Below are 22,258 nucleotides of genomic sequence, written 5' to 3' on the forward strand. Positions count from 1 at the left end.
AGAAAGAAAATTGGGAACAACTCTTCTTTCCATGAAGAATTCATGTCTTCATGAAGGCTAAAACAAATTTCATTAGTAGAACACATTCACTAAAGAAGAGACTGGTCCTTGGCAGGTTGACCCTTAATTTTTATGGTCATTTATTAATAGTATAATCTAACAGAGAAGGAATAAAAAGTTTTGCCAGGTAATATGACTACAGAAGGTGGTAACAGCTCCCAGGTGCCTTCTTTTCCTCTGCAGTATTTCCTTCCAGGCTAGTTTTGCTCATTTCCTTGCCCTTGTCTTTATAAGATGCTAACAGTGCTTTAGCATTAGGCTGCATTGTCGTTCCATGGGGACCGCCCTCTATCAGGGATTTCCAAACAGTGGTTTCAGTTGGCGAAATTTCCCCTGGTCCAGAAATAAGGGCATTGTAGCAGTTTTTCTTCAAAAAGCTAAATTAGTTCTGTTTAAAAGGGTCTTTATTTTGAGATTTTCATTTCTATGTTTTTGGTGTTAATTTTGCCCTTTCTTTTATGCAGTGATAGTGTTGTGATTTTTTATTCCTTTGCTTGGTAAAAGTAAATGGTAACAGTTTTAATGGCTCACGTTTTTTTATGCTCTTAGTGAAATCCAAGAACAAAGGAATTAGAGATCCTACTCGAATCCTATCGCAGTCTATCCTGCTCTAAGCCTTGGGTTAAATAGCCAAATCTCTTTTATCAGATTTACAACTTGGGAGTATTTGTCTATCTTATATGGCTATTTTAAGCTGGATGTTTTTAAAAATTAAGAAAATTTCTACAACAGTGAACTAAAATTTAAACATTTTGTCTTTATTCCTCTCTGGCCATTTTACTGTTAGCTATTGTTTGTGGTATAAAGGAGCAATGCAAACGAGTCAGTTTTTCTCTTTTATAATGTTTGAGTATCTGAACAAAAGTGAAATTTTCATAAGCCTGGATGGTTTATATATAAGATAAAAAGGAAAAAACCATGTTCAAGCAATCAATACTTTACTAAGATACCAAGCATTAAATCTTAACAACTTGTGGTTAGGCATGTTAAGATGACGCTGGCTCTGTTGTCTTAGCCTTTCTAACTTTGATCAACACTTAACTTTGATCTACACTTAACTTTGATCTTTTGCCCTCTAGATGGAGTGTGCCCATCAGTATCAAATCCTTTAGAAGTTTACCTCATCCCCACACCACCTGAAAATATAACTTTTGAAGACCCATCATTAGATGTGATTCTTCTTTTAAGGGTTTTACATGCCATCAGTCGATACTGGTATTATTTGTATGATGTGAGTAATGTTGCCTACTTTTGAAATTTTCCATGATGTGTTGTTCATTACTTGTTACCTCATAGTTTCTGTCTGGTGATTGATGAGCTTCCTGTTGTATTAGGAACAGAAGCAATGATTTAGCTAAATGCAGGGATCCTAGCCCAGTGAAATAATCGGTGGAAACTTCTCCCCTATTTCTTTTTCCTGGCCTGTGTTCTTAGATTAGTTCTCTTGGCAGACTTGTCAAATATTCTCTACCTGTAAATTTATTAGCTGCAACATGAAAATTGAACATGAATTTATTGTAGTTAAAATTGTTTAGGTTCATTGAATCAAAAGTTCATTTATCTAAGTTAAGATGTATATTAAGTAAAAAATAGGGTGAAATTTGAATGTTGTCTTTGATGTTTATGTAATGTAGGGAAGAATGAAGGAGATGGCCTTGCATGAAACATTAGGTGCCACATCGGTGATTGAGCCAGTACCAGAGGCGTGTGGGGGTTGGGGTGTTTCAGCTGCGCATTGTAAAAATTGTCATTCGGGTTGGGACCTACCAATGAGGAGCTGTATATTGTATGATGGAAATGTGAAATTTAGGTGCTCTCCATACATGTTTGAGAATAAAGGAAGAGAGAGTGAATATAATCCTAATGTTTTACTACATGTAGACTTTTTTTTTTTTTAACATTTTACAGAATGCAATGTGCAAGGAGATTATTCCAACTAGTGAATTTATTAACAGTAAGTTAACAGCAAAAGCAAATAGGCAGCTTCAAGATCCTTTAGTAATCATGACAGGAAACATCCCAACATGGCTTACTGAACTAGGAAAAACCTGGTAAGATAATCACTTCTTAATGGTGGCCTTGGGAGCGTTATTATTGTGTTGGTCTTTATATATTTTGTTATAAAAACATACTCTTTAGTGAACCTATTTAAATGTGTTTTCTACCATTGTCATGTTTGATCACCGCTTGCTTAATAGTGTACCTTTAACATTCAAACAGACTAAGCAAGCTGGGGCCAGTGCTAGATCTACATGATAGTATGTGTCTGTATATGAAATAAGAAAGTACACAAGGATATTTGAGGAGTGTCACATTCTTTGCCATCATGAAATTGACTCCAAAGGGGAAGTTGGTTGGTTCTCTGAGCCTGTTTGGGTTCAGACGTACAACTCAGAAACTTTAGAACTGCACTGATGGGTTCAGTAACCACTAGCCACATGTGGCTATTTACATTTAGGCTAATGAAAGTTAAATAAAATTAGACATTGAGTTTTTTAAGTCAAACTAGCCATACCCTCACATGGCTACCTGTATCGAACAGAATAGATATTGAACACTTGGATTATCACCGGAAGTGCTCTTAGCAGCTCTGTGTCAAGCACTACCAAAGCATCCATCAAGAGGCAGTAGGACCTGTGTTAATGCAGCGTGCTTTCTTTGAAAATCAGCAGCTGCCTTTCGCAGTTTTGAGTGAATTAGAAATGCCAAAGCTAAGAGGAAAATCATGAATTAGTAAAGCCATTGCTTGCGTATATGTGGAATGGGGATGGGTTGGCAGCCTCGTGAAGTGGTTATCATATTTTCAAATTTAACCTTTGCTAGTCATGGTATACTTCCTAAAGGCCTTTGGGTAGATTAAAGATGATCTTGGATAGACTTGATTTCAGTGTAGGATTTTAATGGTTGAATTTCACATTTTACAGTGAAAGACTACTTAATGCATTATTACTTGATCACTTAGAAATTTCATACAAGAGTTACGAAAATTCTTCAGAATTAGTTTGCCTAGACCATTTTTATTGGTTACAGTTATAATTACTATTCTGTATCGTATCAAAAGTTGTTTCTAATGTAGGGTTTTTTGTGGTTTCTGATTCTAATTCAGATAATAAATTTATATCGCATCTTTTTACAGCCCATTTTTCTTCCCTTTTGATACCCGGCAAATGCTTTTTTATGTAACTGCATTTGATCGGGACCGAGCAATGCAAAGATTACTTGATACCAACCCAGAAATCAACCAGTCTGATTCTCAAGATAGCAGAGTTGCACCTAGATTGGATAGAAAAAAAGTAAGTTTCTCCCCCAAATATTTAAAGATAAATCAAACTGAGCTTTTCAAAATAATGGGAAGACTAGAAATGTGGTGCGTCTAATTATGCCTGTTGGTTTGGAGGCCTCTCTTAGTCATAGTCGTCTCTTTGCTTATCTTTTTAGCATCTGTTAGCTGGATCTTCCTGCCAGCCTGTTGGAACTGGGCTCTGTGTGATTCTTCTTCATCCTCCAGTCCTTTTTTCCCAGTTTCTGAAATAATTCCTACAATTCTTTTTTCTCTTTTAGTTACCATAACTCTTATGCTAAGAAGTTTTCTCTTAGTGAAGCTGTCTTCCTTTTCTTTCTAAATTAGGAACTCAAACTATAGACTCCCTTTTATAATTGATCCCTTATGCAATAGATAGAATTAATCAGATCCACTTCATTCCCTTAGCAAATCGCTCCAATCAGAAGAGACTGAAACAGAACCCTTGGTGTATTTCACGTCTCTAGGCCAGTCAGCCTGTGTGTTGCTGACTTTGTCTGCTGTGCTTCTAATCTTGGCTCCTCATTCATGGCTCTAAACCACACCACTCTGAGCTGTGTGTATCTGAGACCCAGTCCTGTCCTTCTGATGCTGTGCTGCCTTTTACTTACGATTTCTCTGTTCATCTGCCTCTTTCTTGCTGAGGGTTCGTATTCAAGTCTGTCTTCCTAAACCCTTTATCTCCAGAAGTCTCATATGAGCCATTAGTAGTAATGACATAAAAAAAAGGGAGTGGAAGGAATGAGAAACAAAGCAAAACGAAAAACATCGTACTTTAAAAGAAAACAAAAAACCTTGCTATTCCTTTCTTTTTTTGTGTCATTAGGATTCCATGAACAGTGGTGTTGGTAGAATTTGGAAATCTACCAAGACCCTTCTCATCCCCATGAATCTCCTTGGTAGATGTTTGCTAGTGCTTGCAGGGTCTCTGTAGGTCGGAGCCAGTAGGCTTCCAGCTCACCTGTCACCTCCATCCCTATTTCTCCATCATCTGTAAATGTACCCAGGGAGGTTTCATGAAGCTGCAGCCTTGAGTTGCACTGATGTTTGGCAAGGTTACAGAGATCCTTTCTTCTCCAGCTTGAAATTTCTGAACTTGCCATGGGCTCAAGATAGTAGTTAGACTTACATCTAGCTTTTCTTCATGTACACCAGGATGCTGTCGATGTTTGTAGTAATGCAGCTATTTCTTAACCTTTCCTGAGGTGTGCCTTTCTAAAGAAATTAACAGTTGAATTGATTTTTTTGCACTTCAAGAAATGCTGCCTGATGATTAAAGTGTGATTGAGCATAGTTTCCTCACATTTGTCCTTTCTTTTGTAGCGTACTGTGAACAGAGAGGAGCTGCTGAAACAAGCTGAGTCTGTGATGCAGGATCTTGGCAGCTCACGGGCCATGTTAGAAATCCAGTATGAAAATGAGGTGAGCTTAGTGAATCTGTGACAGTTTTTAGCTTGACTTGTGCTTCTGATAAGATGTTATTAGAGTTTCTTGGTCCTATGGAATCCTAAAGGACTATTGGGAATTTTATCTAAAAACTTGAGATTTGCTCTTTTTTTCTCCTGAATGATTTGTTCTAAGTTCTCCATTCTTTTGAGGTTAAATTGTATCATAAAAACCAGGTGTTTTTCCTGGCATAAGAGCAAATGTTTGTGTAATCTTTAGGTTGATAAAGTAAAAGGATGTCTTAAACATAGCTTTCAAAATGTGTGAACTGCTTTTTGTAAAAATCAGGCTTACTGAGATACAACTTATTTATAATAAATGCACACTTCTAAGATGCACAGTTCTCATCTGAATACAGACTGTAACCACTACCACATCAGGATTAAAAACAATCCTGTCACCACAAACAGTTCTCTCCGACCACTTTGCAGTTAGTCCCCACCCTCCGCCCCCAGTCCCTGGCAACCATCGATCTGTTTTCTGTCCCTGTAGCTTTCTCTTTTTGCGATGTCATAATAGTGGAATCACACAGTGTGTAGATGTGTGTGTCACTCTTCTTTGACTGAGTCTGATGCTTTGAGATTCCGCTGGGTTGTTACATGTATCAGTTTGTCTCCTTTTATTACTGAGTGATAGTAATAGTCCATTGTATGATATACCATAGTATGCTTATCTGATCACCAGGTGATGCACATTTGAGTTGTTTTTAGTTTTTGACTCCTATGAACATTTGTATACAAGTCTTTGTGTAGACATATGTTTTTATTTCTCTTGGGTGAACACTTCAGGGTTGAATTGCTAAATCTTTTGATAAGATATGTTTTAACTTTATAAGAAACACCAAACTGTTTCCAAAGTAGCTGTCCCATTTTTCACTCCCACCACTAATGCAGTGTGTGAGTTTCACTTGCTTCACATGCTTACCAACACTTGGTACTGTCAGTCTTTAGTTTTAGTTATTCTGGTGGGTTTACAGTGGTATCTTATTGTGGTTTTAATTTGCATTTCCCTGATGATTAATGCTATTGATTATTTTTTTATTCCTTATTGTCCATCCACATATTTTTTGGAGAAGTATCCAAGAATTTTGCACACTTTTTCATTGAGTAGTTGTTAAGAGTTCTTTATATATTTTGGATACAAGCTCTTTATAAGTGTTTTACAAATATTTTCTTCCAGTCTGTGGTTTGTCTTTTCATTTCTTTATGAAATATCTTTGAAAGAGAAGTTTTTAATTTTGATGAAATCCAGTTTTATCTATTTTTTTCTTTTCTAATTTGTGCTTTTTGTATCCTGAGAAATTTTCCCCTAACCCAAGGTCTCAAAGATTTTTTTCTGTGTGGTTTTTAGGAGTTTTATAGTTTTACCTCTTATATTTAGACCTCTGCTCCATTTTGAGTTAATTTTTTGTGTGGTATAAAGTATAAGGGTTAAAGTTCTTTTTTTCTAAACATATGCTGTTCAATATTTCTAGCACCATTTGTTTGAAAAGACTGTACTTTCCCCTTTTGAGTTACCTTGGCATCTTTGTTGAAAATCAGTTGATTATGAATGTTGGGATCTGTTTCCGGGTTTTCTGTTCTTTTTTATTAATCTACACCCTCTTGATTTATGGTATTGTTATAGTTAAATAAATGAAACTTGAAATCAAGTAGTGTGAGTCCTTCAACTTGGTTTTTCTTTTTCGAAGTTGTTTTGGTTATTCTCAATCCCTTATGTTTCCATGTAAATTTGAGAATCAACTTGTCAGTGTCTACAAAACTTCTCGCAGGATATTGATTGGGGTTGATTGGGGTTGCATCTTGATGAATTTGGGAGAGAACTGACATTTACAGTATTGAGTCTTCCAATCCGTGACCAGCGTGGCCTTTCACTTATTTAGGTCTTCTTTAATTTCTCTCAGTATGCTTCATAACTTCAGTCTAGGGGGTTTTCATGCATATATTTTGTTAAATTTCTCCTCAAATATTTCCTGTTTTTTGATGGTGCTGAAAATATTCTTTCATTTCAGTTTCCAATTGCTGTTAGTTTATAGAAATATAGTTGACTTTTGTATATTGGCCTTGTTTTCTCTGACTTTGATGGACTTAATTATTGGTTCGAATAACTTTTTAATGGCTCAGGTAGGATTATTGTGGATCCAGGACTTGGGAAACTTTTCTGTAAAGGGCCAGATAGTAAATATTTCAGGCTGTGTAGGCCATACAGTCTTTATTGCAGCTACTCAGTTTGGCCTTTGTAGCGTGAAAGTGGCCATAGACAATACAAACATGAATGAGCATGGCTGTGTCCAACAAAACTTTATTTATGGTCACTGAGATTTGAAGTTCATATCATTTTCACACATTGTGAAGTATTATTCAGGATTTTTTTCAACCATTTAATATTGTAAAAACCATTCGTAGCTTGCAGAGCATACACAAACAGGCAGTGGCCAGAGCTGTAGTGTGCTGGCTCATGTTGTACTCAATTGTGTCGTCTGTGAAAAAGTTTTACTTCCTTTCTAATCTTTGTCTTTTATTTCTTTTGAGATGCTTTTGAACAGCCAGGACAGTACATCAAAAGATTGAAATAATGACTTTCTATGTATTTTAACTCTGAAGTATTGAGTCTCTTGGGGATACTTTCCTGTCTCTTTTCCCTATTTTTTTTTAAGATAAAACTTGAGTTTTTGGATTTACGAAACTCTTATGGAGACACAATTTCCAAACCTTCCATTATAGTGATTATTTATTTCTAATAGCCCATGACTCTGCCCCTCAGTTTTCTTATCTCTAAAACGTGGGTTATAAGCACAACCTCACAGTGTGACTGAGTTCGTATTGTGAAGAGTTAGAACAGCGGCTATAGATGAGGCAGTGTAAACTACGATACTATTTGTGGTTATCTGAGTAATTTTAAGCATGACTTGGATTTTTCATTTATTTTCCTAACTATTTTCTCCTTCTCATTAAGACTTCTGAGAAGTTAAGAGTATTCAGTTATCAAAATTAAAATTTTAATTAGTTGGGAGGTATGCGATGTGCTAGGATCCACGTTTTGGCAGAGTTCCTGCATTCAAAAGATTACGTCATAGTTGGGGAGATACAAGGACAAATGTACGAACAGGTGTGGCAAATAAGTGGTATAGGTTGCAAGTGAATGAGGCTTTGAGATAAGGAGTGCTGTCCCAGATGTGTGAGGAAGGCCGGGAGGGGAGGTAAGCCCTTGAGTTAGACCTTAAAGGAAGAGAGGGACAGAGTTAAGGGACCAAAGGATGTGGCTTGACCAAAGGATCAGGCTTGGTAGTAAGTGCCAGAAGGGAGTAACTGCTCTGGAAGTGATGGGAGATGGAATGGAGGCCTTGACTGCTTGGGATAAGAAATTCCCATCTTTTGAATCTACCCTGATCATGCCTGATGCTCAGAGGATGCAGTTTTTGTATGTTTACATGCCCAAATTTCTCATTTCTAAAACTGCAAGACCTTTGCTGTAGACAACTTGGTGGTGCTTAGTTTATTAAACATGCTTTCTGCTTTTTCACTCCAGCGTCTTTTTCTCTTGTCATTTGTCTTCTCTCTCACCCTTCATGGCTCTGTTCACATTGCATCATACGTGAAACCTAAACGAGTAGAGAATAGCATCACAGTGTTCTAAGGATCAGAATTGAATTGCTGATACAGAAATCGCAATTCTACGATCTTCATTGATGAGTCTTACCTGTTGATTCTGGAAGAGATTCCAGGAGCTGACTTCATTGGAGACGAAGGGATGGGAGGAGTGCTGAATTTATATTTGCATAGGGCCTCAGGTTGTAAATCAGAGTCAACCATTCAAGTCAGCTGGTGTCCATTAGAAAGACTTTCTTATTACCTTTAGAAGAATCCTGTTGTAAAATGTCTGATCAAAATGGACTCTCTCTTGAATAGAGATGATCCGCAAGCCAGGAAAGAACTAAACCAGTCTCTGGGCTCAGAAAGCCACCCAAGCCCCAGGGCCTAGGGCTACAAAAGACCCAACCTCTAGGATGGTGAAAGGTTAGGAGCTTGCACTATGGAGCCTGGTACCATCACTTACTAGCTGTGTAAACTCCTCAGTGATATCTCAGCAAGGGGCATAATAAATATATCTGCCTCATTGTGTTGTTAGAATGATTAAATGCACTGAAATGTGTAAAACACTTAGAACATTGGCTGTCACATGATAAGTGCTAGTATATAAGTATGTTTTTGAAAGAAAAAGACTTTCAAAGTTTTAAATAAGACAGGTTGTCAAACTTGTTTTTCTGTGTTTTTGTCTCTAGAGCTTTATGCTTTTCCTTCCTTTAAAAAACAAATGAAGCAAAACCAAAGTACATACCTTTTTAGCAGAGTGGCTGGGTAGAATGAAGATCTCTGAATAGATGAGGTTGACCTGCAGGGCTGCTGGCCAGCCCAGGGTAGGGGTGAATTGCCAGGGCAGTGACCTGGTCCTTCCACCCTCACAGAGACTCTCTGTGATGAAAGTGTTTACAGTGATATTCATGTCATTAAATATGTTAAGTCTATTTTACCATTAGAAATAGCAATATTTGGATGAAGGAAATAGACTGATCTGATCTGTGATTTCCAGATACGTAATTATGCTAAAGGAAGAATTAACTGGCTTTAAAGCACCATCTTGTGGATACCAGTTGTTACTGCAGTTGTTTCTTTTTTCTCTGCTTCCTTCTTCTTTCCCCTCCTCCCCCTCCCCCGATGCCCAGGATTTAGCAAGGACAAAATATACAAAGTCTCTACCAACATGGAGCTTTTCTTGTAGTTTGAGGAGGCTGATACACACATACTCAAGCACATGTGTGTGTTAAGCTGTGTGATGAAGAAAAATAAAGCAAAATAAGAAGTTGGGAGTCTATTGGGGAGGGGATAGGGTGGTCTAAGGTGACATTTGGACAGAGGTGAGTCATGACTGTCTGGGGAAGAGTATCTCCAGCAAAAGAACGTAGAAGCAAAAGCCCTGAGACAGCATTCCTGGCCTGTTGTGGCGTGACTGTGGCTAGAAGTTAGGAGTCAAGGGATGGGAGGGATCATATAGGACACGCAGGCTGTGCTAAGAGCTCGAGCCTTTGCTTTGAGTGAGACGGGAAGCCCTTGGAGGGTGCAGAGGAATGATAGGAACTTAGATCTTAGAAGGATCACTCTTGGCGCTGTGAGACTAGGATAGGAGATGCCGAGAATGCTATTGCGGAAACCATTTAGGAGGTTCTAGCAATAGACCAGATAAGAGATGATGGTGGTAAGCAGTTGAGCATATTTTGAAGGTGGGGTGAACAGTGTTTAATGGTGGGTTGGAGTGTGAGGAGTAAGAAAGAGAAGAGCCACGGATGGTTCCAAGATTTTGGTTGGAGCATGGCATGAATGCTGATGCCATTTACTGCTGTGGAATAACAACAAAGGGATGGAGATGGATCAAGAAAGCACCACCAGGTCCAAGCAGATCACTGTCTGGAAAGTTAGAGTTAAACATTTGGTGGACTGCATCTGATCTTTTAAGCTAGTGTGGATACTTTGAAAAGTGTGAAATGGTAAAATAATGCCCATTATTTGCAAATAATCTATAAGTGAAACATAGCCTTCTTGACAGGACTCTGGTTAGATTTCACCTATAAACTATGGTGTTAACTTGCCATTAGCTGCATATCTAATTTATGGTCTGAGCAGGTAGAGCCTTGATAGAAAATGAAGGAATAACCAGGCTGTGGACACTGCCCCAGGATCGTGTCTCTCACAGAGGAGGGGTTTTCATTCAAGCCCGTACAGTCACCTTTGGAGCTTGTTTGAAAATGCTGGCACCCAGGTTCTAAAGCACACCTATGAAATCAGAATCTCACAGCATGCCCACCCCCATGTCTGCATATCAAAGCTCTCAGGGGATTCCAGTGAACCCTGGGGCTTGAGAAGCGCTGATGGACTCTCTGAGGCTAAGTTAGCCCTGTGGGCACTTATATGGGTTCAGACCTTCCCTTAATTGAGTTTTATTCAACAAACCTCTTAAATGGCTGGTGTGTGCCAGGCACTATAGAGGATACACAGGTGAATTAAAGTTACCTGCAGGTGAGGCATGCAAGCATATAATGAAATCCTGGCGGTACGATGTGAGAAGTATTTAAAAGTAGCTGAAATGTACGTCCTAAAAAAAGGAGCAAGGTAGCTGTTTAGGCAGATAAGGAGGCTCCTCCTGAGGAGGTGACCTTTGAGCTGATTTCAGGGTAACAGAACAAGGAAGAGATCCATACATAGACGATGCCATCTTATTCCCTGAGGATCGGATATGTAGCTACAGCAGTACTGATACCAGTATCCAAGCTTGAAGCATACAATTAAGGTGTTGGGGCTGTAGGGAGTAGGAATTAAATAGAAGGTTGCTAGTTCTTCTTCCAGGTGACCAAGACCAAAGGAGTACAATCAGGTCAGTTTGGGAAATAATCTCTAATGCATCCTGATAAACAGATGCTTTTAGTACCCACAGTGCCAAGAGTTTGGCAGGTTAAAAAAAGCAGCACAAATTCTGAAATTTGTAATTGTTCTCCTTTTGTTCTTGCGTAGGTTGGTACAGGTCTTGGGCCTACACTGGAGTTTTATGCACTTGTATCTCAGGAACTACAGAGAGCTGACTTGGGTCTCTGGAGAGGTGAAGAAGTAACTCTTAGCAATCCAAAAGGTAATATTAATCTGTGAGTTAGTCAGTCCGTTTGGTTATTCAGATCAGGTAAAGGGTCCTTACAGTTCATTAGATATCTTTCACTTCTGGTGGAGGACCGTGCTCTCTGACCTGAATTTCTTTCAGCCTTGGTTTTCTCGTTTATCAAAGAAGGGAGGCCCTCTCAGCTCTGGAGGACTTTATTCAGTGATCTGCTGTCTGATGTCAAGGATACTCAGTTTCCTAAATGTTCTTAGTTACCAGGTTTTGTCTTGTTTTGGGAAATAGCCTCTAAAGTTTGGTGACTTGCTCATTTTACAGGAAGCCAAGAAGGGACCAAGTATATTCAAAACCTCCAGGGCCTCTTTGCGCTTCCCTTTGGTAGGACAGCTAAGCCAGCTCATATCGCAAAGGTTAAGATGAAGTTTCGCTTCTTAGGAAAATTAATGGCCAAGGCTATCATGGATTTCAGATTGGTAAGTTGAAGATTATTTGCTTTTCTGCAGTTTTTTTGTATCTGTGTTCCATGAAAGTACTTTAATCCACTGCACTTAATGCTGTATTTTAAAACAGTGCTTCACAAAACTTGAATGTGCATATGAATTACTTGGGGCTTTTGTTTAAAAAGTCAGTTTTGATTGAGTAGTTCAATGGTGAGGCCCAAGATTCCACATTTTCCTACCAGCTCCCAGGTGATGCCCAAGTGCTGGTATATGAGTCATTCTTTTCGTAGCAAGGGTAGAGAGATTCAGGTAATGGTGAGGGTGGTTTTAAAGTGTTTGACGTTAGATTTTTAATTCAGTAGGAAAGAGCATGAGCATGTTGCTAAACTACAGTAAATTGCCATTAGAATGCTGGAGTAAAAATAACCAAAATCAGTCCAGGGAGGTTTGAGTATTTCTGGACTTTTCTTCGTTTTCTCCTCTCACATTTTCTGAGCTACTTTGTCAGTATGTAGGAGATATTTTCATTTGATGTCAAATTCACAAGCTTACACTTTCACTGTAACTGAAGAATGGGCTGTTGGTCAGTTATTTTAGAAGTTCCATTTTTTGACCTTAATTGGTTCTTCATTTTAACCTCTTGCTTCTGAATCTGCAATAATACAGACTACAGTGGAATTAAATTTATTTGGCCCCAAATAGAGTAAGATTTGGTGTTGAGGCCCTTATGGAGAATATATGTCCATCATTGAAAAATTCGTTTTTAGGGTCGGTGTTTAAATAGGATTCTTCAGTATTCTAAATTGTTCACAATGTTAGGGCCCCAAATGGAGTTTGAATGGGGGTAGGTTCATGTAATGAGAGAACGGTTCCTAAATATGTTTTCTTCCTGGGGATTGCTTGACCTTTTTAAGTGTCAGTTTTATAATTGAGGCGACTGTAGAAGCTTAGTGTGACTGGCAAGATATTTTGCATATTCCCTCTCAGGTGGACCTTCCCCTTGGCTTACCCTTTTATAAGTGGATGCTACGGCAAGAAACTTCACTGACATCGCATGATTTGTTTGACATTGACCCAGTTGTAGCCAGATCAGTGTATCACCTAGAAGACATCGTCAGACAGAAGAAGAGACTTGAACAAGATAAATCCCAGGTAAGCTTAGAAGATGAGGAAATGGTCAAGTGGATCCGTTTCTTATTATAGAAAGATGAGGTCTTTGTTAAATGCTTTGTATTTGACCCAGTTATTAATGTTTTATTTTAGATGAGTTTAACTTTTTTATTAGAATGACTGAAACATGATTTTACAGTGGGTAAGATGACCTGTAATAACAATAGGTGATGAATAGAGAGCATGATTAGCAAATAAAATACACTCCTAACTGAAACCCTAGGGCTCTCATTTATTTAATTTTAGGTGGACAGTGTGTGTCTAGGCAGATACTACTGAGTTTTTTTTGGTAAACATTTGAATCAGTAAAACTAATCTCAGGACAGGTTGATTTTTCTGGAAAGCTAACTTAATTTAGGAACAGCACATTTGTTTTCTAGAGAGTTCTCAGGAAGATATTTTTAAAGGTCATGGTAAGTGTCCACTATTTCTTGGTAACACTTGTTGAGGTTTCTCTGTTAGCTCTCATAGGTAATCTTGAGCTTTATATCATTGTTGTATATTTTTAACATGTTAAGAATAGGTTAAAAGATCCTTGACTCAGTCTGAGACTAATAGTGGTTCTGTATCTGACATTAAAAGAAGACAAAGTTGTATTAAAAACCATGGCATAGATTCAAATAGCTTATATTTGGACAGGTGAAATGGATGAATATTAAATCAGCTCCCATGTCTAAATTATGTAAAGTAAGAATCAAGAAAGAGATTCTGTAGTGAGAAAAGGTATCACGTCTCTTGATAAAATGGATAGGAGTTTACAGTAGATGGGGGTTTAGAATGCCTTTTTATTTGAGAAGAAGATAATTTATACGGGAATTCATTTTATCTCTAAAATTGGTAATTATTGATTGGTGATTTTTGGAAAAATAAGTTTATTAAGAGAAATTGGTATTTAAACAGGCAGAAGTCATCTTTTCCATGCAAGATCTGTTGTCTTAGGATTTTTAGAACCAGTTAGGTTTATGCTTACCAACTTTGTAAATTTTAAACTACTACAGTCATATTTAGGATCATCTCTTAGGTAAATGCTGTCCCCTCACCCCAAAAGAAAAAAAGCAAGGAAAGAAGGTAAAACTCATGGCACTGTTCCAGTGGCCTTACATATATTGATACATTTAATCTGTAACAACCCCGCGAGATTTAGGTATTTCTGTTATCCCTATTTTACACATGAGAAAATCAAGGCAGATAGGTTGAGTAACCTGTCCAAGTCATGTATCTAGAACATGGGAAAGCTGGAATTCAAGCCCAGGCTGTGTGTTCTGGAGCCCGCGCTCTGACACATTTTGCAAGTTCTGTTTGTATCCATGTCTGCAGTGCAGTATGTCGCCACCGTTCTCTTCCTCAAATCTCTTGAGATTTGTTCTTCCAGCGTTTGTTATTCCTGAAGTTGTCCATTTAAATGTATAAAGTGCATAGCGCAGAAACTGCACTCCAGAAACTTATTTACTGTAATAATCAGCTTTCAACCAGAGCATGAGGAATGGTGGTATTCTGAAACACCCAGCTCGTCATTTTATAAAGCATGTGGGTGGAACAAGTTGTCCTGGCTGCGCTTCCTCTTGGTAGTTTAAATTCTTGAAAGATAACATGGAAAATGGGCTAAAGCTTAGCTTTCAGTTTAATATGTAAGGTCTAGAGAAACGAACAGTGAATTCCTTTTAAACATCTCAAGGACATACTGTATATTCTAGATTCCTATCAAGGGTGCATTTCGTAATGGAGTCCTTTACAAATAAGATACTTCTTAAGTAGTTGTGGGAGAAAAGACTTCCCATCAGCATAGTAGTGATTGCCTTGATCTGTGGCAAGAGGTGAGGGAACAGTTTTGAGAGCCTTCCAGTGGCAGAGCGTTAAAATTGAGAGCTTTTTTAAATTAGTATTTTTTTTAGTCTTTCTGCTGAAGAATATTTCAGATGTAAAATTGAAAAGCCTTCCTTTGGGTGTCATCAGATGATGCACCTGAAACAGAGAGAGACCTCAACGTGGGTTTTTGCAGAGAAGTGACAGTGGACATAATCCTCCACAGCTGTATTTCACCTTAATCTTAATGCTGCCATCTCCTCTGTATTTTGAATTATCTGGAATCCTAAGAAGCTTTCATTTTCCTCTTTAAAAAAATGACTAATTTTCTGCACCTTGACTGTTTAACCTCTAGGAATTTCATACTTGGGGGCATCTCCAATTCAGAAAACCATTCGCTTTCCTTCTCCTATTCTGGATACCTTCATTTTCAGATAGAATATGCAGTTTTGCATATTGGTCTTTGATCTTTCATCTAAAAAAAAAAGTAATATTGTATATAAGCCTTTTATAATCTTTTTTTTTTTTTTTTTTTATTTCCCCCCCCCCCCCCCCCCCCCCCCCCCCGGACGCAGTTGTATATCTTAGTTGCATGTCCTTCTAGTTGTGGGATGTGCAAGCCTTTTATAATCTTAAACATTTACAAAAGTGAGTAATGCAAACTGCTCTAACACGTGTCTTTAGAGTATGAGCTGACTTCTCTGTGGGCTTCATTGGAGCCTTTGTTCATCACAGTGTTGTGTGAGTGCACATTTGTTAGGCTAGGCCTCAAGATTTTAAATGAAGAATCTCCAGGGTATTCTGTAGACTTGAGCTTTGCAGGGAAAAAAAAGTTAATTACTGTTACTAGATAGTGTATTATTTGTATTTACAGTTTCCTAACTGTATTGTATTACTCAGTATTTGCTATATGAATATAGTAGATTCATTAAGGTTAGCCATGAATTTATGAAAAGTTTGTCTGCCTCTAGAGCCCACACTCTGGAATTGACCATTATGCAAGCGATTATGGCTTTTCTGTGAAATCTGATGTACATAAGGTCAAGTTGAGTAGCAGCCATCTCATTATGGAGGAACACTCAAGTCATCTTGTTTCCCCATATAAAAACAGTTGGATTCTGAAGCGTTTAAGGTTATTTCCTTTGTGATCTCAGAACCTTGTTCATGTGTACATTGTGACCAAAAAAGAGAAAAAAGAAATAGACCAAGAGCTAAAGGAACCCATAAAATTTATTAGTATATCTTTTATAAACAAAAAACATAACTGAGTGAATTACTGTGCTTGACAACCTCCCTCCCTTTTTTTTAGACCAAAGAGAGTCTACAGTATGCGTTAGAAACCCTGACTATGAATGGCTGCTCAGTGGAAGATCTTGGATTGGATTTCACTCTGCCAGGGTTTCCCAACATCGAACTGAAGAAAGGAGGAAAGGATATACCAGTCACTATCCACAATTTAGAGGAGTATCTAAGGGTATGTATTGGCGGTGCTGTCTGGGAGAAGGCCAGCTGTGGCGAGGAGGGCTTTGCCTGTGGGTACTTCTCTGAGGGAGAGGGAAGGGACCTGTCCTAGGAAGCACAGGCGGGTGACGGTTAGCTGCCTGCCGAGACTGCTCTGAGACCGTCGACACCCGGGACCACTGCGTGAAGGCCACTTTTTCAGGCCTTAGCTTCTGTTTGCTCTTGAGAGAACATGTCAGATATTTCATGATGCCTCATGTAACCTTGAACTCGCATCCTCAAGCTTGAATACTATCTGATAACATCACATTTTCTTAATTTAAGAAGAAATCAGTGAAAAGGAACCATTACTTGTGTTCTCACTAAACTGCGTTTCTGCCTTTCTGTCAAGCCAGCTAACTGGACAGAATTGCTCCAACACACATGTTTATGAGTTTGGTGAGGCCTTTCAAATTATTAATTCATGGTCTTTGACTATATTTGCTAAATTAAGAAAAAACAATTTTGTATTGGATACAGATTATATTTTAAATTATAACCTGTATAGATCTTTATTACTACTTTTTGAAAAGTTGGTTTATTCCTGACGTTGAGTGGAAAAAACATTGGGTTCCAGACAAAATACTGCTTACACCTAGACTTGACTTTTCTGCTAACTTACTGTGAGACTTTAGATAGGACCTCTGAAAAGTTTCTGCTCTGGTTTCTTCATCAGTTTGAGAGAGAAGATAGAAGAGGACCTCAGATACTATTTAGTCTACCTGACAGTTCGGTGATTCTTCTAATAGTCAGTAGGATTCTCTTCTTACAGTACCTGCCTCTTTTCCTAACTTTGAGTTAGTAATCTTTCAGCTTACTAGCAAACGATGAGTTAACATCCAAATTGTTTCTCTGAAAATAATTTGTTATAATGCTTGTATTTTTCTATCAACAAAACACTGTTGTTCTCATTTTTATCTGAACATGTCTTCCATTTCTTAATCCAGTGGGTTAGCCAAAGTCAGTGATGACTGGATAATGTTGGGCCAATAACAGATGCTTTCTGTTGCCCTTCAAGTTCATGTGGCTGCATTTCCAGAATTTACCTTTTTCTCAGTGGAGACGCACACTGCAGAAGGGTGGGGTTCTAAGAACTAAACAGGATTTAGAACTAAAAATTTCACGTTAAAAATTAAGAACACTAAACAGTTGGTAACTTTATCTTCAATTCTCAAGAACTTTTTATCCTCTTGGGAAGTTCTCATTTGGTAAGGTAATATACAGCTCTATTTTATGTAAATGAATTTTTAAAACACCATCAATATAAGAGCACAAGGCATTTTTTACATTTTCTTACTGGCCTGGCCCTGAATTAGAGGTTGGCCTGGCTGATCTTTTACTTATTCAGTTTTCTGGGAGATATTTTAAAGACTTAATAACTTTTTTTTTTTTTTAAGTGATCAGGGAGGATGTTTCACTGTACTTTGCCATGTATTAAATAGGAAAGAGATTTGAAAACTTGTCACGGTTTTTAGAAGACTTTTCTTTTTGCAGCTGGTTATATTCTGGGCACTAAATGAAGGCGTTTCCAGGCAATTTGATTCATTCAGAGATGGATTTGAATCAGTCTTCCCACTCAGTCATCTTCAGTATTTCTACCCGGAAGAAGTGAGTAGTTTGTGTCTGGAAGAAATGGTCATTTCTAGTTCTATACCTGTAATTATCTTAGTGGAATATCTCTGTGCTATTTCATCAAAGACCCCGTTGCTGCAAACAAATGGAAAAAACCAGTTTGGGAGCCAGGGGTGGATGTTTGGGAAAGATAAGATCATTTCCTGAGCAAGGAAGAATATTAAAATTAAATTTAATATAAATATAACATTTTATCTTATAAATAATATAAATACTAAATATAAGTATTAAATGTTAGAGAGGGAGAGGGGTCCCTGTGTGATTAAGCATAACATCATTGTCAACTGAGACCCTCCGTGCTGTTCAGTGGAGAATGGACTTGTGTTTCTGTACTCCTGTAGCTGGCAGGAAGAGCCATGGGTCCACAGTAATGAAAGTGACACTGAAGAGGTTGCACTTTTTTTTTTTTTTGACTAAACTTCCTGAATTAGATGAGACATTGTTTCATGAAGTGTTGCAAATTAGCTAATTGCCATATTCAGAGAATACTTGTGAGAATGGAAAAAATGAGTTTATGTGAATGGTTTTTTCCAGCCATCTTTACTTAACATATAAGAATCTCAAAAAATTATTTGCTGGTAGTGAGATGTCATAGAAAGGGTCTAGAGAGCCAGCCCCGATGGCCTAGTGGTTGAAGTTCGGCATGCTCCGTTGTGATGGCCCAGATTCCGTTCCTGGGCGTGGAACCACACCACTCGTCTGTCAGTAGCCGTGCTGTGGCAGCAGCTCACATAGAGAACCAGAAGAACTTACAGCTATACGAAACTGTGTATTGGGGCTTTGGGGACCGGGGGAGGAAGAAAAAAGGAGGGAGATTGGCAACAGATGTTAGCTTGGGTGAATCTTCCCCTGCACAAAAAAAGAGGGGTGTCTAGAATGTGTTAGGTTTCCCCAATTTGGAAACCTTTTTGTTTAGTTTTTGAATACTCACTTTAGAATACACATTCATTACTGGCTGAATCTAGAAATCTTTGAATGACTTAGTGTTTTAATCTCAATTCTTGTTTTTATGGCTACTTTGAATTGCTGCCTACTGAAGCATGTGGTGTATCTGGCACTTTGCGGCATTAAGTGTTGCTCCTGGAATTGAATCCTGGTCCCCACTACCTAGTTGTATGTCCTTATCCTAGTTGTTGGCATCTGATCTGACTGCCTCATTCATAAAATTGAGATAACCTCTGTCTTACTGAAGAGGGTACAAAGTACCTGACACTGAGTGACATAGATTAGATGTGAAATTTCGCATGCCCTGAATTGGATTTTTTCAGTGTGCACAGTAATTCCACAAATGGGCAGTTAACCAGAGAAGAGATGTTTTAATTTGAAAATGATAGATTTTCCAAGGACACACAAGCATTTCTTGCTTTCTGATGTTCATTCTATAATGGCTAGCTTGGTCCCCATCCAACCCTAAACAACCATATGGCATAGATGTGCCTCTCTTTACAAAGTGTGAAAACCCACCCATTTGTTATGTCTCAGTTGGGCTTGCGTTTCCTACTTCTTTCTCCAGTGTGGTATTCTTTTTCTTGGTGTCTGTTATTTTGTACCCTTGTGTTTCTAAAAGCCAGGATTTATAAAATCTTCCCAGTTAAAAGTAGTCTATCAAGTTAAAGCCTCTAAAGAAATGAGAAGAGTTAGGAAAACTTCAATCAAGAGTTTGTCTCACGCATGTTTGGTTTGAGCTGAAGGCTTCTATGGGACCTAGTTCCTGCACATGGGCAGGGCACTGCTTACCGTGCAACCCAAGAGGAGGTTGAGTCTGTAAATGCACTAGAGGAGCACACTGCCTAAGGAGGCCCTAAGCAGAAGTTTTGGATAATGATAATTTTATTTGGTACATGTAGACCTTTATATGACATTCTACAAAAAAGACCATGTTGTATGCATTTTGGCTTAGTTATGCAGCTGTATGTTAAATAACTCACTACCCTTATGTGAACACACAGCTGGATCAGCTCCTGTGTGGCAGTAAAGCAGACACTTGGGATGCAAAGACACTGATGGAATGCTGCAGGCCTGATCACGGTTATACTCATGACAGGTCAGTGCTGGGAGCCGCCCGTTTTTCAATTTATAGTCAAGAGTGTGATCGTGTGTATAGATTTAATGAATAACAAGGGGGGAGGGTCATTTTAAAATTTGCCTACCTATTAAAAGAGGCTTTCTGATAGTTTGGCATTTTTTCTCTCAAGACTGTAACTTTAGGACCCACGGGATTCTTTTTCAAGTATTCCTGTGAAAATGGGTGAGAAGGGGGAAAGGGGAGAGAATAAGGTATAACCTCATTACCCATTTTATATATAGTAAAATAGAAATATCTGCAATCCCAGACAAGTCTTAGATATCACAATAGTAGTCATTCCATTTGAATTCCAGCTGTAAGAACAAGAAATGAATTTGATTTCAAGTGCATTATAATGTGAATTTGTATGTAGAGTCATATTTAAATGTGATAGTCTCTAGCTAGTTGTGAAGGTCAGCGATGTGTGATTCAAAATTGCATTTTAAAATGAGGAAGTAATTTTGATGTATTTCTTTCTGTTGCAGTCGGGCTGTGAAGTTCTTGTTTGAGATTCTCAGTAGTTTTGATAATGAGCAGCAGAGGTTATTTCTCCAGTTTGTGACAGGTAGCCCCAGATTGCCTGTTGGAGGTGGGTATGATGTTGATGCCCGGGATTTATTCTCACTGTGTCTGTGTGTGTGTGAAACTTCAGTACCAATAGCAGGGTATTCTTTATTCGACTTAGAGTGCCTCTTAGTTATTCCAATTTGATAGTGTTTCTAAGTGTTCAATTTGTTTTACAATGTATTGAGAGAGATCACTGGCAGGGAAATTCATAGGAATTGCCTTAAATACGTTGAAGTAGGGTTACTAATGCATATGTAATGCTGCTTTTCTAGATAAAATCCAAATTCTCAGGCATCTGTACATTGTAAACTCTTAGATAACTTAGATGAGAATGCATTCTAGAGTCCGAATAGGAGTAGAATTGGTACTCTGTTTTGAAAGTCAGAAGACATAAAGAACTGTTTGCCTCCATTTTATACAGTGACTTTTTATGTTAAAGCAGATAGCAGATTCCATACACCAAATGTGTATTGAATGTGTGGGTGTAATGGCCAAGAAAGAAAGAATACCTGTGGGGAGGGAACATTGTACAGCGCAGTAGTGTAATGTTTCTGATAATAGCATAAAAAAGGGATCCTTGCGATTCCACACAGATGAGAAGACGTTTTTTCTCTGAGCTAGCTGGTGTGTGTCCTGTACACTTACTGAGTGCCTTGGTCTTCCTTCCTTCCCTCTCAATCAGGCTTCCGGAGTTTGAATCCACCTTTGACAATTGTCCGGAAGACATTTGAATCAACAGAAAACCCAGACGACTTCTTGCCCTCTGTAATGACTTGTGTGAACTATCTTAAGTTGCCGGACTATTCAAGCATTGAGATAATGCGTGAAAAACTGTTGATAGCAGCAAGAGAAGGGCAGCAATCGTTCCATCTTTCCTGATCACAACGAGAAATGCAGTGTCTGCCTGTTACAGCAAAAGAAAAAAACATGATTTCTTTTCTAAATGTATCACCTGAGTCAAGGAAACGTTACGCCTTCTTGTTGTAGGAAAAACGGCTTGCAGATTATAAAAGAGACACTTGGTTGATATTCATTAATGGCCCCGTGGACTTAAAGTGATCAGGCCCTGAAACATTGTTGTGATGAGGTTTCTTTAGCAAGTTCTTGTTTAAGTTATCATTTATTTGATGAGTGAAGTTTTTAACTTGCTTTGCTGTGTGAAATTTAAAAAAGGGATGTTTTTCCAGGCTAAAACAATAAATGTCGCTGTGCAGTTTAATTCTGGGCTGTGTGTATCCATCCAGCTAAGTCTGCAGTTTTGTTTCCTCCAAAGATAACTCTTGTACATAAGTACAGAAATTAAAGTTCCCGTGTATTTGACAAATCCAGTGTGGGAGGTTAGCTCCGTGTGCTCTTCACTTGCTCTGACTTTCCCTCCCTGGTCCATGTGTTGTCTGTGCAGTTCACATGGTTTTTTTGTATACAGCACTCAGAATTGTTACGTTCTCGTCAGCCATGGGCTTCTGTTCCATGTTCTCTCTCAAGATATAATTTAAAATCGATTGAACTGAAATATATTGTCAATATAGTTCAGCCTTTGTAACTAGGTAGACTTTTCTGATAGCTTAGTTTTAACATAGTTGTAGGGTATTACTGGCCTTTTACCAGTGACAC

At 38.3% G+C, this 22,258-nt stretch overlaps 1 protein-coding gene across 19 annotated transcripts in view; it reads left to right on the forward strand.

Moving 5' to 3' along the window:
- TRIP12 (thyroid hormone receptor interactor 12) overlaps window positions 1-21,863 on the forward strand; it is a 141,113-nt gene extending 119,250 nt beyond the window's left edge. For 18 of the 19 annotated variants that reach the window (XM_046643515.1, XM_046643516.1, XM_046643514.1 and 15 more), the window contains 12 exons: window positions 1,140-1,291; window positions 1,969-2,111; window positions 3,197-3,353; window positions 4,685-4,783; window positions 11,371-11,485; window positions 11,786-11,940; window positions 12,895-13,059; window positions 16,190-16,354; window positions 17,875-17,988; window positions 19,962-20,056; window positions 20,563-20,666; window positions 21,327-21,863. In XM_046643515.1, coding sequence (XP_046499471.1) covers window positions 1,140-1,291; window positions 1,969-2,111; window positions 3,197-3,353; window positions 4,685-4,783; window positions 11,371-11,485; window positions 11,786-11,940; window positions 12,895-13,059; window positions 16,190-16,354; window positions 17,875-17,988; window positions 19,962-20,056; window positions 20,563-20,666; window positions 21,327-21,523 — 1,661 coding nt within the window. In that variant the 3' untranslated portion in view covers window positions 21,524-21,863. Of the gene's footprint in view, window positions 1-1,139; window positions 1,292-1,968; window positions 2,112-3,196; window positions 3,358-4,684; window positions 4,784-11,370; window positions 11,486-11,785; window positions 11,941-12,894; window positions 13,060-16,189; window positions 16,355-17,874; window positions 17,989-19,961; window positions 20,057-20,562; window positions 20,667-21,326 lie in introns of those variants that run through there. The other variant, XR_006885773.1, reaches the window with a different exon arrangement.
- Window positions 21,864-22,258: the final 395 nt, after the last annotated feature.

This window comes from Equus quagga, chromosome 17 (genome assembly GCF_021613505.1).
Source record: "Equus quagga isolate Etosha38 chromosome 17, UCLA_HA_Equagga_1.0, whole genome shotgun sequence".
NCBI classification, from domain to species: Eukaryota; Metazoa; Chordata; class Mammalia; order Perissodactyla; family Equidae; genus Equus; species Equus quagga.